General features: G+C 39.5%; 3 protein-coding genes across 3 annotated transcripts; 2 read left to right on the top strand and 1 right to left on the bottom strand.

Annotated features, from left to right (window-relative positions):
* Nucleotides 1–81: 81 nt before the first annotated feature.
* Nucleotides 82–4550, top strand: LOC6641706 (E3 ubiquitin-protein ligase msl-2). The gene is made up of 3 exons (XM_023175418.2): nt 82–132; nt 289–3277; nt 3659–4550. Exons 2-3 carry the CDS (start codon nt 604–606, stop codon nt 3973–3975), a joined length of 2991 nt encoding a protein of 996 aa, XP_023031186.1. The 5' UTR covers nt 82–132; nt 289–603; the 3' UTR covers nt 3976–4550.
* Nucleotides 4551–6352: 1802 nt separating this feature from the next.
* On the top strand, nt 6353–8020 carry LOC6641707. The gene is made up of 3 exons (XM_002064419.4): nt 6353–6544; nt 6613–6896; nt 6960–8020. The coding sequence occupies exons 1-3, from the start codon at nt 6466–6468 to the stop codon at nt 7953–7955; spliced, it is 1359 nt and encodes a 452-aa protein (XP_002064455.1). The 5' UTR covers nt 6353–6465; the 3' UTR covers nt 7956–8020.
* Nucleotides 8021–8056: 36 nt separating this feature from the next.
* LOC6641708 (exocyst complex component 2) lies at nt 8057–11187 on the bottom strand. The gene is made up of 4 exons (XM_002064420.3): nt 10981–11187; nt 10307–10921; nt 8424–10245; nt 8057–8367 (listed from the first exon to the last, which is right to left on the bottom strand). The coding sequence occupies exons 1-4, from the start codon at nt 11087–11089 to the stop codon at nt 8229–8231; spliced, it is 2685 nt and encodes an 894-aa protein (XP_002064456.1). The 5' UTR covers nt 11090–11187; the 3' UTR covers nt 8057–8228.
* Nucleotides 11188–16524: the final 5337 nt, after the last annotated feature.

Here is a 16524-nt window from a genome sequence, read left to right as displayed (position 1 = left end):
AACCTCACACACTACGTTCACACTAAAATTCAACATTAGCATTTGAATTAACATTTTCTGTTAGTTTTCGATTTTTCGATTATTGTTGTTTTGTGCTCAAGCTGGGAGGAAGCAGCGCGTCATGTTGCTTGGGTAATTTTTTTTTTTTTTTTTTTGTGTTTTTTTTTATATATTTTTTTAAGTGAATTTTTTTTTAATGTGATATAATAATAATAATAATGCATTGATTCCCAGACACATATATAAACATAAACCCTTTTTTTTGTTTTTTTTTTTGCACGTGTAAAGTAAATTAAAGTGAATAGCAGCTAAGTGAAACAACAACAACCGCTACAAAAATAAGGAAAGAAAAATCGTTATACCGGGAAAGTGATGCACTTAAGTGGAGAAATATTGTGGAAAACTAAGATGCAAGGGTGGTAATAGGGGGCAGCCGGTGGAGAGCAGACAAATTGCTGGTCAATTTACACATAATTGACGGGGAATCCAACAACAACAACAAACTAGTCAAAGGAGCAACAAAAAGGAGGTGGCACAGTCTCGTGTACAGTTACAAACACACACACATCACACCCCAAAAAGACACACACACACACACTCAGAATGGCCGCAGCTCAATCGGCTTATGCACGACTCTTGGATCTCTCGATGCGTTCCCCGTCCGATCTCAATTCGCGTATCATTAATAAATTCTGCACAGCCTTGGGTGAACTGCGTCAGCTTGTGGCCTGTGTGGTCTGTTGCAAACTACTGGTCGATCCCTATTATCCAAAGGGACATCGTTGTGATCATTTTGTGTGCCGTTTATGTGTACGTGGAAAGAAACGTCTCAATCCCATATGTCCGAAATGTAATGATTGCTCTGATTATAAAATCTATGTGGAAGATCGTGCCATGACCCTGCAATTGCTTTGCTACAAGACACTATGTGTCCAGATCTTGCAATCCGGTCTCTATTCTCATTTGGTGAATCAAAAGATCGAGGTGACAAGTAATATAAATAAACCGCGCATCAAATTGCCATCAAAGAGTGTACAAGAGTTCATTGTGGAGGGATCAGAGTATGATGATATAAGGGATATTTTTCTCTTTGAGCCGGGCCCATCAGCTTTAAAGGATTCGGTTTCCGCATTGCCCGATGAGTCGCCAAATATCTCGAAGGCCAATACACCTGAGTTGCCCTTTGCTCAAGCCCTGCCCGAACAGATGTCGATCAGTGACATGGAGATTGAGATGGAAGCCGCCACCGCGGAGCATCATCATTTTGGTAGTCCCATTCCATTATTGCCCACGGGATCGCGTGTTGGTCTGCAGCGTCAGGTTTTGGTAACCCAAGCTGAACCGCAATCTCTGATAACTCCAAATTGGAGTGAATTGAATTTCTCGTCTGGGCTCAACTCTGTGACTAATCTTCGAGAGGGAACCTATACTTATGTATTACCCGATCCGTCTGATGCATCGTTTGTTGCTACAGATTCATCGCTCCTAATCGGACAGTTGGTTCAAATAGATAACACATCTGATTTAGATCCAGATCAAGTGTTAGTACAGAACGAGAGTGTGGTTGTAACTATTCCAAAAACGACCGCGATTATTTCACACAAAGAGAAACCGCATCCTGTTGCTGCTGCAACCAATGAGAAGCCGCATGCTTCTGCTGCAGCCAATGAGAAGCCACGTCCTTGTGCTGCTGCAGCCAAAGCAAAGCCGAATCCAACTGCTGCCGCTGCAACCAATGAGAAGCCGTATGCTTCTGCTGCAGTTAATGAGAAGCCGCATCCTTCTGCTGCAGTCAATGAGAAGCCGCATCCTTTTGCTGCTGCAGCCAAAGCAAAGCCGAATCCTGTTGCTACTGCTGCCAAAGAGAGGCCCGTGACTGCTGCCTCTAAAGAAATGTCAGTTCCTGCTTCTAAACAGAAGCCAGTTGCTGCTAAGCCCAAAGAAAGTAGCGATACACTTGTCCCGGTGAAGCCTGTTAATACAGCTGCTGCCAAGGAGAAGACCCTTCCTCCTCCTCCACCTGCTGCTGCCGCGAAGGAGAAGACCATTCCTCCTCCTCCACCTGCTGCTGCCGCCAAGGAGAAGACCATTCCTCCTCCTCCACCTGCTGCTGCTGCTAAGGAAAAGACCCTTCCTCCTCCTCCACCTACTGCTGCCGCCAAGGAGAAAACCCTTCCTCCTCCTCCACCTGCTGCTGCCGACAAGGAGAAGACCATTCCTCCTCCTCCACCTGCTGCTGCCGCTAAGGAGAAGACCCTTCCTCCTTCTCCACCTGCTGATGCCGCCGAGGAGAAGACTCTTCCTCCTCCTCCACCTGCTGATGCCGCCAAGGAGAAGACACTTCCTCCTCCTCCTCATCCTGCTGCTGCCGCCGCTGTTAAGCAAGTCAAGAAGCTTCCAGTAGATAACAAAGAGAAGGAAAAACAGTCTATTGCTGTCATCAAAAAGATAGACATAGCATCCAAAGGAAAATCAGCTGAAAAGCTGCCTAAGGAGAAACAGGATGATAAACTTGAAGCTTTTAAGAATCAATTGGCTGCAGCTGTCAAGGAGAGGGTTAACAAGAAAAAACCAGCTATGGCTGTGACCAAAGAAAAGCAAGACAAACGTCTGCCGGCGGCGGCAGTAACGCCTGTCAAGAAAGCGGAAGAGCATGTCGTCACCCCCAAAAGGAAGCATGCCCAATTGATGGAAGAGGAGAAGAGTATTTCATCTCATACGAGATTCCGCAAGCAAACGGCTACCATTGTATCCTCAGTGCAGGTGCAGCCGCCAGCTAAAGAAGAATCACCCAAACGTCAACCCGTTTCTGTTGTAACAAAGAGCTCGGCCAGCAAGGCCAAAAAAACAGCAGCAGCCGATCCCAAGCAGCGCAAACATTGCCGTTGCGGAATCTCTGGTCCAAGTACTCCAAAAACTTGTCGCAATAATCGTTGCTGGTGCTACATCAATGGTAATAGCTGCACCGATTGCTCTTGCCAGGGTTGTAATAATCCTCATAAGCAAGATTACATTGATACCGACGATGAAATGGATGATGATGACGACGACGATGAAGACGATGACGAAACTTTGGCAAATCTTAAAACTGACATAATAGCTCTGAAAGGAGAAAAAAAGTCAATTGCTCCTCCTCCTCCTTCTAATCCTACTACTACTACTACTTCTCATTCATCAAATAGGAGCTTTGAGGGCTTAACTTTGGTGGCTCTAAGTAATCCGGAACAATCGCAGCATCCTCTAGTGCTTGTGCAGAACGAGAATAATGAAATGCAATGTAAGATTACACATAACTAATTCCTAAAAAGTAAAACTTCAAGAGACGACATTGAGGTACCCAGAATTCATAAATATCATCAAATTTATCGTTTCCTTTTTTTATGTGTGTGTGTGTGTGGGGGAAAATTCCGTATCCGCAAAACATATAAATCCAGTTCTTAATAATTTCTAAACCTTTGTTCAATATTATGATTCCATTTCAATCCTTACAGTTCCTTATCAGACATCACACAATCCACCTCATACCTCAATCCATAGTTGTCCGATCTTTAATGAAGATTTTAGTGGGGTAGAGAATTAATTTTATAATTTGACTTGGTCAACATTAGATGATCATATTATAATTCGAATATTTTTTTGTCTTTCCTCCCATCTGCAGGTTTCAATATTTTCCAAGGCGATGTTCCCATCGATCCGGCCAATTATGGATTCCAGCGTGTTCAGTTGCAAAATAAGGATTCGGGCAATAATTCTATACCGCAATATGCTTATATGGCCATGCCTCCAGATCTATTGGATCAGGCAGTCAGCGGCGATGGGCAATCACATGTGGATTCCTCTTCTTTCTCTCCCGAAATCAAGAAATTTAAGAATATCGACCCGAATGAGGATGCCTGTCCTGGTGACAGTTTAACAGCCACTGAAACGGCTCATTCTTTGTTCGAGGATATTATGTCGGGCTCAGATGATTTGTAGGATCAAGCAAAATGGAAACTCGGGTTTCTTTTCTTTTTTTTTGTATTTAATACCTGTGCAGAAGGCTATGGATGAAGGGTACGGCCGACTATATATGATATATATATAAGAGCCATGTCCCCAAAACACTTAATGTTTAAATGATAATGTCAAAAACCAATTTTATATCCACTGACCATATAGTGCTGAAAGTTGTAGTCATCTGGGTTTAATTTGTACCCTTTCAAAGGGTACAGAGAAATCCATACTAATGTGTTTCCCCTTCCCTTTCTTTTGTACATTCTCTAAAAACGTTTTTTTTTTTTATTGTCAAAATTTGCTCTATATAACTACTGCAATTCCTATTCCAAAGTATTTGAATGAAAACATTTTGGAGGTCTCAAAGATTGCAAATGACTTACGGCAAATATTTGTATATCCTTTTTTTTAACAACAATTTTTTTTGTGTAGTATTAAGTCTAAAGAATATTGCAATTGGTCATTAAAATAATTGCCAAGCAAAAAATTTATGTAAATGAACAACGATGTTCTATTAACCAAAAATATGATGTACATATATATACAACTAAAAGTGTATAAACAATTTTTTTTTTCATATCTCTAAGACAATTTTTTTTCATATCTATAAGACAATTTTTTTTATAACTATAAGACAATTTTTTTTCATAGGTTAAGAAACTTTTTTTGAGCATGAAAACTTTTTTTTGGCACGTGAAAATATATTAAAAAAAAAAAAAATATATATATATATGATTGCTATAAATTGGCAAAAATAAATCCACATAAAACTAAACTTATGTAAAAACAAAATGGAAAATTTTGATACATTATTTCGATGTATATGTCTCGGAATACATGATAGTTGGACAGGGCAATGTCATTAATGCCGGGTTATACTTTACGAAAGTAAAGTCCTGGAAACAGCGACTGTTTTCCAAATAGTTTTTGGAACATGGGGTCGAGCCTGGATATAGTGAAAAATTCTAGTCTTGAGTCTTTGGTTTTAAAATGATATATAATTTTTGTGATCTGATTTTGTTCGTCAAGTAAAGTGAAGCTTTTCGTTCCTTATTTTCCAACTTTTGGTTGGAAGAACGTAGTCGTCGTCTTCAAAACAAAACCACCAATTTTAAACCATATAAATTAATATTCACACAATACTTCGCTCAGAAATCATTAAGCTAGATCATGTTTATCATAAACTGCCTACCTTCGGAGGCAAGTTTGTTCTTATAGATAGAACTAACTAATAATTCAGCAAATAATATTGGTGAGTTTATTACACATATAAACGACTATGCCAAGTTTGATCAAGATCGGGTGATTATATCATATAGCTCCCATAGGAACGATCTTTCGAAAACAGTGACTTGTCAATAACTTCGTTACTTTTAACGCGAATGCTTTCAAATTAATCATTTGTTAGTTTAATATATCTGTTAATGACTGTGCCAAATTTGATAAAGATCGGGTTACTATATCACATAGCTCCCATAGGAACGGTCGTTGGAAAACAATGACTTTGATCAATAAGTTCGTTATTTCCTATGCTAAGATTGAAGGCCGTTCTTTTTCAAACATTAGCCTTTTTAGCTAAAACGTTTTTCCACTTTGATGGCTATAGGTAAGGAAAGAGTTACCAAAAAAGTTGCAAGGGTATTCAAACTTGACGCGGTCGAAATTAGCCCCGGCCCTCTGGTTTTCAATGAATAGGATACAAAGATGAGAATAGTGATTAGATTCCATTGGTTTTTATTATTTTTTAATGACTACAAAATACACCGAAAAGTGTCTGTTCATAATAATAGTAGTGGTTACATAAGAAAACAGCTTAAAAACAGCTGTATATTACTTTAATGGAATTATGAATAAAGTTATTCAATTTGTTAGCCAACCATAAGAAATAACTTACAGACATCTGATTCTTGTTAGTCCTGAGTAGTGTATAAGGTAGAATCTCGACGTTTGTTCCTTTTGAAGAGAAGTATATGATTAATTGATTTGATTACAGGAGTCGAGAACATCTGCAAAAAGTCTAGGGGTTTATAATTTTCATTGTTAGTTTGTTTCTTATTGGTAAAAAAAAAAAGTCTTGTCCCCCTAAGCTTTGCTTGTTTCTAAAGTTTCCAAGAAATATTGAAAGCAAAATATTGTGTTTCTTTTATATTCAAGTCCATCTCAATCTTCTTTGAGACATTTCTTAATCATCTAGCTAAAGTCATGTCCATTGCCTCTTCTCTATTCAGACTCAATTTCGACTTTAATTTCGCTCAACTCGTCGCGTTCGACCCTTAGATAAGCACCAAGCATCTGGCATCTGGGATGCCATTGGGCTCATCACATTATCTCTTGATTAACTCAATGCGTAGTCAGTCAAGTCAGTTTTCGTATGCGAGTGGTCAAGTGTGGACAGAGTCAGAGAGGCTGACTGTGTTTCCTTTTTAAAACTGATAAGAATTTCATTGTGAATCAGCAAATCTTTCGAGGAAGATGTACAATTTGATAGTAATCTTGATGGGGATTGGATTGCTGGCACATGGTACGGCGGCCATACAGCGGGAGTTAAATGGTATGTGACGTCACAATGTTATTTTCCAAACCCTTGACCAAGAATTGACCTTTGTCTTTATGTCACAGAAATACCAGGGGCTATGGACCAGGATGCAGGAAATGAAACTAATGAAGACCATAATATCAATGCAAGTCAAAATCGTGTTGCTGCTCAATTGGAGGCCGTTCTAGAACATTTTAAGCAAGCAGATCCAGTGGGTTTGCCCGGAGTACCAGTTCCTGATCCCATGGAGGTGCCTGATATGAAAAAGAGTCTTGGCATGGCAAATCTTAATATGATGCAAGTGAGGGCTTATGGTTTGTCCAAATTTCGAATTGCCACCATTAATGCGGATTTCAAGGATCTACAGGTGGGTCATTTTAACCATAACCAGTTATCAGCTAATATATGGACTTTAATATTTTTCCACCAGGTGAAAGCTGGCATACAATTGGATGAAATGAATGTGAAGGGCAATTACATTCTTAGTAGCTTCTTCTCCAAGGCCAATGGTCCGTTCACCGTGGTGCTGAAGAAGGTCTATGTGGAGGCCACTGCAACATTGGCCGTGGAGCGTGATGGTCATTTGACCACAGATAGCATTAAAATGGATATTACATTTGCCGATATGGCCATGGATTTCCAAAATCTTGGATTCCTGGGCACCGTATTCCAGGGAATTGTGAATTCTGCGCCAAATCTGGTATTCGATGCCATGAAACCATTTATGCTTCAGGAAGCCGATAAACAGCTGCGTGGCAAGATCAATGAAAATATAGAAAAATTAATGGGTGATCGTCGTCTGCCCAATTCCATTACTCCATTGGATAGCGCCATTGCGGAGGCTAGAAAAAAGGTACGCGCCATGGGCTATGATCCATACCATGTGCCCGACATGAATAGAACTGTTGGTGTATTCAGTGTCCAACTATCGCATACATGGATCAATGGTATCTCCAGTTTCTATCGTGTTGGCAATATGTCAGCTGGCATTGAAAACAATACTATCTCGTTACGTGTCCAAATTGGCACACAGCAAGTGACCGGCGCTGGTCAATGGGAGGTGGGCTTGGGCATGATGACACGTGTGGGTCATGTACAGTTTACAGTGCAACATATTCGCGCCACCATAGGCATCAGCCAATCACTGGACACACGAAAACGTCCACAGATCAATGACCTACAATTTGATATGGGCAACATTCAAGTTAGATGCGATGGTGCCGGCACCATCGACTATGTCATGGAGTTTGTGGTGAATGTATTACCAAATTTATTGCGTTACCAAATAATGGATGCCATCGAGAATCCCATTAAGCAGCGTGTTCAAGAGAAATTCAATACAATCGACGTGGAACAGGCCATCAAACAATTGGCCCAAAAATACGAAGCAGAGGGCAGTAATTTCTCTTTTGATTTTAAAATTTAATTTTAATTACAACTCACTAAATTAGTTGCCAAACCAATAAAATATTTCGGCAATATACAAAATAATTTTTAGTTGTTTTTAAATAAAGAATAAGCAAACCATTTTCTAAAACCCCTTAAATAAATGGTTTTGGGTTTGCAAATTTATTAAAAAAGAATAAAATAAATGTTTTTAGTATTTTTAAATAATAAATTCTATACTTTTAGTTTGCAAGTTGAAGAATTTAAAATTCTTCAACTGAATATTGTGTTTTTGCATGCTTGGAATGATATTTTAGGGCTCTTTAACACTAAAGCAGAGCAACTGCAGCCGCATATTGCGTTTCACACGTTCCAAAATCTCATCGGCCTTGCGCTTTTGCTCGCCATTCAGGGGCGGATTAATGGCCTCCAGAGCCTCAAGGAAATAGTTTCTACAATATAACAAAAATAAACAAAATTTAATCGAAAACTTAAGCAATTTACTTACTTGGCCGTTTCATTGGAGTAACATTCAAGGGCATCCCTAAGCAAACGAATATCCACATGAGCTTGTATTGCACCCGTATAGCTGAATCTCTGCACACAGCTCATCAGACGGGCCAATTCCTCGGATATGGTCTGAACAATAGACTCCAAAATCGGACGTAGCAGGGCCGGTGAAATGCTGTAGATCTCCGAATAGACACCAATCAAATTGTCACAACATTCATGGGCATAAGGTCTGAGTTGGCCAATTTCCATTTCATGGTCCCATTGAAAGGGACCCAGATACATAGAGGGCTCAATAGTGCCCACCAGTGGGTCACCCTTATGCTCTACATATTCCTCAAGCAGATTGGTGAACAATTGATTAACCGTATAGCGGGAAGTTTCGATGGCCAAAGTTGGCAATGGATAACCAAATCGTACGAAAATATCGCCTATATGAGGAAAGAAACTTTTATTGCAGTAAGCATAGTTGGCCAGACAACAGAGCATACGCTGCTCCCAAGTGACAGCGGCTCCTCCACTGTGGGCCACCGAATCCGGTTGTTGGGCATTGGGAAAGCCTAGCAACTGGGACACATTGTGGGTAGGCGTCTCTTCGTCATGGGAATGAAAGGCCAGCTCTTCAATGACCCCACTAAAGGCTGACAGAAACTCTTGTAGTCGTTGCGAAACCTCACGCTGGCCATCTGACTGTGGCTCGAGAAGATTACCCTCTCTTACTTCTGGTTGCATGCACACCGAGTTAACTTCCTCCAATGTTTCCAACAGTAGAGACTCGACAGCCGATGGCAAGAGGGTGGCTCCTGGATAATCTTCAACGCCCAATTCCCAGGACTCTTGTGGACCCAATTTCTTGCAACGATCTGTGGCCCGTTTGAAAATTATAGAGAAACTAAATAGACGCACTTCATCGATCAGTTTCTGTATAATGTCCAAAGCCTCAGACGGCAAATCCAAGGTGATTAAAGTGGCATAGGCAATTCGTGTATAGCGAAGGCATTGGGGAATCCACGGCAGAAATTGATGTGTGGACGAGGCGGAGCCTATGGGCCAGGCTAAACCACTAGACTGACGCAAAGCACGCTGATCACCGGCTATCAGTATGGCCAACCTTAAGTAGACACAGAATTTCTCAATTGCATTAAGAATCATTCGCTTGAAATCTCCAGGTTTCGGATCATGGGGCCCCCGCAGTTCGCCAGTAAAATAAAGCTGACCCAGACGCCAAAGATCCGGCAACTGAGACGCTGCTATATCGCAAATCTCCTCGCAGAAATTCACACGAGCTGGCGTGTGACTGGGATCACGAGCTTTTGGTTTCTCCTGGGTTCCAGCTGCATCTTTGTTGGCATGCTGATCAAAAGTCTGACGAAAAGTTGACTCCAAATACTTGGCTCTGGCCTCAATAGCATCCCAGGCAGGATCCGTGTTCCTCAATCTATCGCCAATTGGCGTTCCCGATTGTTGCAGCTCCAAGCTAGTCAAAGCCTTGATCAATTTTTTTTGCTGCTCCACACTTTGCGGCATCTTTACGACCTTTTCGTGTAATTGCCTACGTATGGACAGAATACGTTGATCGACCTCTTCCAAGACTCGACGGAATATGGGAATCTCTGTTTTGCCAAAGAGATTTTTGGCCCTCGAATAATCGTTGACCACAATATCATATTCGCCTGCCTTGGCACGTCGATCCACCGAGTTTGGCAGACAGAACAGAAACTTATGCCGGGACAAGGCAAACAGAACCGATCGAGTGGAATCCGCCTTTTCCTTGCGCACAAGCACATCCGTAAATATCTTTTGCGACTCGCTAATGGAATCTGCAAGTGACAAAGAACAATTAGACATAGGTTTTTCCTTTAGGTTTACATCTCTACTTACTTTCAATAGACTCCTCCAGAACATTAAGCGGTTCATTTCCATGCAACTGGATATCTTCCTGTAACTTATCCCTAATGTTCATCAGTGTATCTAACTGATCGATCACAGATCCTGCATTAGATTTCAGAAACGACAATTGACCTTCCTTCTGACTCTCCACTTTCCTTTTAAGATAGGCCAAGCCGGCCTTTAAATCCTCAAAGGAGGTAGCCAAATGATTTTCCAACAAAAACCAGGCTGGTGAAAAGTGTTCCTGGGCCAAGTCGCCGCATGCATCGGGGAATAAATCTCGCAAATCTTCTGGTATCTTTTGCTCATTGCCCTCAATGGACAAACCCAAAGGATCCTCCTGGGTCAGACCAGATTGTGTCAAAGTCCTGCGTCCCCATGCAAAATTCTGTGAAGGCGACTCCTCTATCCATACTGCGGACTCCTTTAAAGGGCCGATCGTCTCATGGTACGCACGAAATTGAACTGTTGATGTGCCCACTCCCCCGCTCAAAGTTGTAACTATGATGTCACCTTTACCCTTAGCTGGACCAGTGCGTGCTATAATTTTTTTATCTGACTTCCATTCGGCGGATAGTAAACAATCAGAACCGCAAATCTTTAAGCCTTAAACAATATTAGACATTTAATAGACTTTTTGTAATTTAAAACAAGACTACGCCTACCAATTAAATCTTGTGCTCTAGTTCCTAAAAATTCACCACGAATTGTGACTCTTGTTCCAGGTGGTCCCTCCTTGGGCGATAAGCCCGTAACCACAGGCTGCGGAGCCATAAATTATATATATTTTTAGTTAATATCAAAAATTATTTTGAATACAAAAATAAAAGAATTTTTTTTTCGCGACGAAATCAGCTGTTTGCCTGCAGTGCTTTTCGATTGTTTGCGGTGAGTTATCGATTGGTATTGTGGTGTTGATAAGTTTCGAAGTGAGTGTTGAAAATGCGCGGGCTTTATCAAATAGCGGATCTCATATTGTTCAAAATAGAATATTCACATACCTGAGTGTCCTATTGAAATTTCCTTGATTAAAAAAGATATGTCGAGTGCACTTGGCATTATTTGAATACTACTAATCGAATAATACATTAATTCAAAGAACAATTTAAGCTTAAAAATCGAAATAAATGTTTCCCAACGAAGAATAAAGAATAAAATTAAAGCTCTTTGTTTTGATGTAAGTTGGTATCTAAGTTTCCCTTTTTTTACTATGAAGAAAAATGGGGCCATGCGGTGCTTAGGGCAACCTGGTGCACTCATGATAATTCTATCATAATATATACATATTATTATGTTATGCCTATAATTGATATGCCAATTGGTAATATTCAATCAAAAAATACAAACCAATGTTGGGATTTGTAACTTTTATTCATGGTGGCTGGTAAAACTTTAAACTGTTAATTAACATAAATTTACTAATTTTTGGGTTTAATACTCAAAGACATTCCGGGCCGGTGGTTTTATTTTTATTGTTCTTTTTTTTTGGGCATTAAGTAAATGGTCGCACCGGCTTTAAAATACCATGAAACAATTATTATGAAACAATTATTTATGATATTTGGTGTTCTCGGACTTATGTTCTGACCTTTTTTAAACCATTTTTTTTTATTTCGTTTTAATATTTGGTGATCATAAAAAATGAGTACAGTAAAATACTGTAATAACCTGTAAATGTGATTTTTCTTTAAAAAAAATATTCCGCAATTCGGGATCATTCAAATGGCTTTTATAAATTGTAATTTTACAGATATGTAGATTAAAACTAAAAGAAACTGTGCACCAAAAAACTCCAACTCAAACACTGAGTTTCGTTTTGGGTTGAATTGAAATTCTGATTTTTGTATTTAATGTTCAAATACTTTTTCTCTTTAATGAAAAAACTTAATCAAATTCCTCGTTGAACCAGACATACAGTGGCTCACAGCTTATTCGACCCACCTCATATTTCAAACTTTAAAGCAACATAACTTTTTTTGCAGTGGTGATATTAACAAAAATTAAATGCAGTTATGATTGTTAATGTTTAAACTTAAGAAAACAATCAACATTTATTATATATTATTTCAATTTTACGATAGGGTTAACAAAAACTAAAAAAAAATAACAATTCTATGTCACAGCTTATTCGACCCAATGACTTTATTCAACAGCTGCGATCATTCATTTCTTAGAATAACGGTTATTTTTTGACGTTTGCTTTAGTTGTTATGTCCGTAAGTAGATTTTGCACTTTTCATTCGATTTTTTCCGACAAAGCACGTTTTAGAGCCATGGGAAAGCGTACATCGATGGAAAAACGGGAATTGGTCCTTAAACATTTCAAAGAAGGACATTCTCGAAGGAAAATAGCTGAGTTTGTGGACATTCCCGAGTCCACTGTTAAAGGAATTATAAACCGTTTCGTCCAGGAAAACAGAGTCGAAAATAAAGGGAGAAAGGCTCCAAACAAAATATTAAGTGCGACAGATGAACGGATTATTGTCCGTAAAATTCACGAAAACCCAAAGATTTCGGCTCCAAAACTAGCTGTTGAGATGGAGGAAACAATTGGTAAAACGTGTTCTGCTGAAACCATACGCAGAGTTCTCAGGAATAACGATCTACACGGGAGAATCGCTAGAAAGAAGCCCTTTATAAGTAAGACCAACCGAGAATGCCGCTTTCGATTTGCAAAGGAGCATATAAGCAAGGACAATATCTTTTGGGAGCAAGTTATTTTCGCTGATGAGTCCAAATTCAACATTTTTGGCTCTGATGGACGACCCTATGTCTGGCGAAGAGCAAATACTGAGCTCCATGACAAAAATTTAAAACCAACCGTAAAACATGGCGGTGGCAGCGTTATGGTTTGGGCCTGCATGTCCTCAGCGGGTGTCGGGAGACTTGAGTTTATTGAAACAACCATGACAAAGGATATTTATCTAGATGTTCTTAAGAAAAATTTGGTCCAAAGTGCAGAGAGTCTTGGAATAAAAGAGAATTTCCGGTACTACCAGGATAATGATCCAAAGCACACTTCCGGCATTGTGCAAACCTGGTTAATTTGGAATTGCCCTCACGTCATCAAACCACCGGCACAGTCACCAGATCTCAACGTGATTGAAAATTTGTGGGCAATTTTGGACAATAATATCCGAAAGAGGCAAATAAAAAACAAAAATGAGCTAAAAACTGCCCTTATTGAGGAATGGGCCAAAATTGGCTCGGAAATTACCCGAAAACTGGTTGCATCAGTTCCAAACCGGCTGAAAGCTGTTGTAGAACAGAAGGGAGGCCACACCAAATATTGAAATATTAAAAATATGACTTACATCTAGAATAGTGACCCTTTAAATTAGTTGGGTCGAATAAGCTGTGACATAGAATTGTTCTTTTTTTTTAGTTTTTGTTAACCCTATCGTAAAATTGAAATAATATATAATAAATGAAGATTGTTTTCTTAAGTTTAAACATTAACAATCATAACTGCATTTAATTTTTGTTAATATCACCACTGCAAAAAAAGTTATGTTGCTTTAAAGTTTGAAATATGAGGTGGGTCGAATAAGCTGTGAGCCACTGTACATGTATGTATTTTTTAGCTTACAAAATGAGATATTTTATACGAGAGAGATTCGAGTGACACTGATTGGCTGATAATTCGTCTCTTTTTGTCCCATGAAACTTCACATACATACACCCATACTTGCGCGAACGTCTTTGTATATGCGTTGCTATTGGTGGCCTATGTTTTGTAGTATGGGAAAGTCCCGTTGTAGCGAGGCGACAGCTACAAAAGCTGTGTGGTTCAATTTGTTACGGCAAATATTAAATTCGGTCTGCGGCTGGGGGCGAATTCGGGCACAAATCATGCTGATAGTTTACAGAACGATGTAGTTTGTTATGCCAAGGCGACGGCTTGTTCAACGCATCCGCAAATTATGAGAAATGTCACCAATTTTTTGATAGAACTTGGCGAACAATTTGGCTGAATCCACCAAATGAGATTTTAGTACACTCTCAGAAGCTGCATGCGGATCACACAAATGCTCCAGATATATTCTAACACAGGCATGCAAGTCACCATAGACATAGACATAGTACACGTATGGGACGACGAAGACAATACAAACAACAAAACACCATGGCATGCACGTTTATGGTGTTGGGCTCGGAAATTAACCGAGAATTGGCTTCTTTTCCCGGCGCGTGCCCATTTCCGTCTTTTTTAGGAGGAGGCTGGCTCAATAGTGTTTCCACCTCGGCCACGTCCACTCCTCTTCTCGGCAACATCGAGAGGAGCTCCAACAGGTCGTCTTGTTGGTGAATTTTTAACTCCTTTGCTCTCTCTCGTAATGGCGCGGCGGGACCGTAGCCAATGCAATGTGGTTTATGAAGGGCTACTTCAACAGCTCACCTCCCGCGAAAGTGGCCGCATACGTCGCACATGGCTGTGTATCGGCCCAGTAAGCAAAGCACCACACATGTCACCATGTGTTTGACCTGGTGTTTTTTGCTTTGCTGGGAGCCACATACGACGCATCGCCACCTTCTTGCGCCATTCAAACAAATGAAATATTGAGATATATCAACATCAGTCAGTACCTTTTTTTCCATGACTTGTCGGGTTTTGACGCGAGTCTCCTCAAACAAGTCATCAAAAAAGAGGTCCTGACTGTGGTTGATTACAACAGTACCCCTTTTGTTTGCGTTGCCGTTGTCACCATTGATGTCATTGGAGGCCAGAATGACCATCTCGGACCAGTCATACTGACCGAGATCGAATGGTGACCTTGTTCGTGGAATCGGCGTCACGAACGCTGTCGGTGTTGATGATGCCGTTTCTGCATCCAGAGCAAGCGGCATTGCTGCTGATGTTGCTGCTGCTGCTGCTGCTGATGTAGATGGTATTGCTGCTGCTTCTACTGCTGCTGCTGCTGCTGCTGGTGGTAGTGCTCTTGCCGCCAATGCCCACTGACCCGCAAACATCTTCAGCTGGGCCTCCAGTTGCAAATTTATGATGTTAGCCTAATTTTTTTGGGTAAATGAAAACAAAAGTAAAAAATTTTAAGTAAAACAAAGTAAGATAAAAATATAGTAACATTTTTTAAATTGAACTAAAAACTAAAAAAAAAAAATTCAATAATATATCAAATATTTATCTACTTCAATTTAGCTTAATTTTATTTAAAAGTTTAATATTTTAAATTTTTAAATAATAAAACGAAAAAATCCCAAAAATGTAATCCGAGAAAATTATTGAAGAAGAAAGTACTCAAATATTGTCAGACAGAAAAGAGCGAAAATTCTGTAAGACCAATAGGAAAATCCTCATTTATGCCCCGACGTTTGAAGGTCATTATAGACAATAAGGGCCTGCATACTAAATATTAGAATTAGTTTTAGTATACAGATTTAATAGAAATACTTAAAGAGACGAATACTTTTGTGACTTACTGTATAAAGAATGAATAGAAATATATCAAAGAAGCTAACTTCCGAAGTTTATATACCTTTGCTGTCCTTTTTAATAATAATTTTACATGTTCAAAATTTGTTTTCTGCAACTCAATTCATCAATATACAAACAATTCCCAAAGCAACGCAACGCACGCATACACATACAGTTTATGTAGCGTTGCGTTTGTGTGTGTATGCATGTGCTCTGTTGATTTGATGATGACGTAGTAAGCAGAATGCAGCGCTGCCGGCAGCGCTCCAAAAACGCACATATACACGCACAAAAATAGGTTGGCAACAACGGCCAACACGCACACACACGCACAAAAATGGGTTGGCAACAACGGCCAACACGCACACACACGCACAAAAATGGCACGTGTTCGCCGTACCATCTTTTTTATTTGCAAATATTAATAATAATAGAAATAATTAGTATTTCTATTATTATTATTTATTATAATCAATATATAATTAATAATTATTCATATTACTTACAATGTTATTTGGATCCATTTTGATTTTGGAAATTATATTTTTCAAATTAATAAAGCGCGAAGGGGCGACCGATTCTGTTGCCTGCACAAATAGAAAGAGATTTTCCATTTTTAAAACTTCAGTTTGTTAAGCGTTGCTCTACAGTTTATGAAGCATTGCTTTACAGGAAGAAATTATATAATAGCAATTTATAGACTTTGAGAAATTTTACTGATTTTCAAAATAGCAAACACGCCAAAAATTTCACGTCTTGGCCGAAGTGCAATTTT

Source organism: Drosophila willistoni, assembly GCF_018902025.1.
Source record: "Drosophila willistoni isolate 14030-0811.24 chromosome 2R unlocalized genomic scaffold, UCI_dwil_1.1 Seg200, whole genome shotgun sequence".
NCBI lineage: Eukaryota > Metazoa > Arthropoda > Insecta > Diptera > Drosophilidae > Drosophila > Drosophila willistoni.
Note: the sequence above shows the minus strand (reverse complement) of the source record. Positions and strands in the feature narration are given on the sequence as shown.

Excerpts from the sequence above, each read along its gene's own strand:
- LOC6641707 (XM_002064419.4), top strand. The coding sequence starts at position 6,466 with ATGTACAATTTGATAGTAATCTTGATGGGGATTGGATTGCTGGCACAT. Across the intron at positions 6,545-6,612 it reads CATACAGCGGGAGTTAAATG|AAATACCAGGGGCTATGGAC; the intron begins GTATGTGACGTC and ends TTTATGTCACAG. Across the intron at positions 6,897-6,959 it reads CGGATTTCAAGGATCTACAG|GTGAAAGCTGGCATACAATT; the intron begins GTGGGTCATTTT and ends TTTTTCCACCAG.
- LOC6641706 (XM_023175418.2), top strand. The coding sequence starts at position 604 with ATGGCCGCAGCTCAATCGGCTTATGCACGACTCTTGGATCTCTCGATG. Across the intron at positions 3,278-3,658 it reads CGAGAATAATGAAATGCAAT|GTTTCAATATTTTCCAAGGC; the intron begins GTAAGATTACAC and ends TCCCATCTGCAG.
- LOC6641708 (XM_002064420.3), bottom strand. The coding sequence starts at position 11,089 with ATGGCTCCGCAGCCTGTGGTTACGGGCTTATCGCCCAAGGAGGGACCA. Across the intron at positions 10,922-10,980 it reads TAGAGCACAAGATTTAATTG|GCTTAAAGATTTGCGGTTCT; the intron begins GTAGGCGTAGTC and ends ATATTGTTTAAG. Across the intron at positions 10,246-10,306 it reads TCTGGAGGAGTCTATTGAAA|ATTCCATTAGCGAGTCGCAA; the intron begins GTAAGTAGAGAT and ends TGTCACTTGCAG.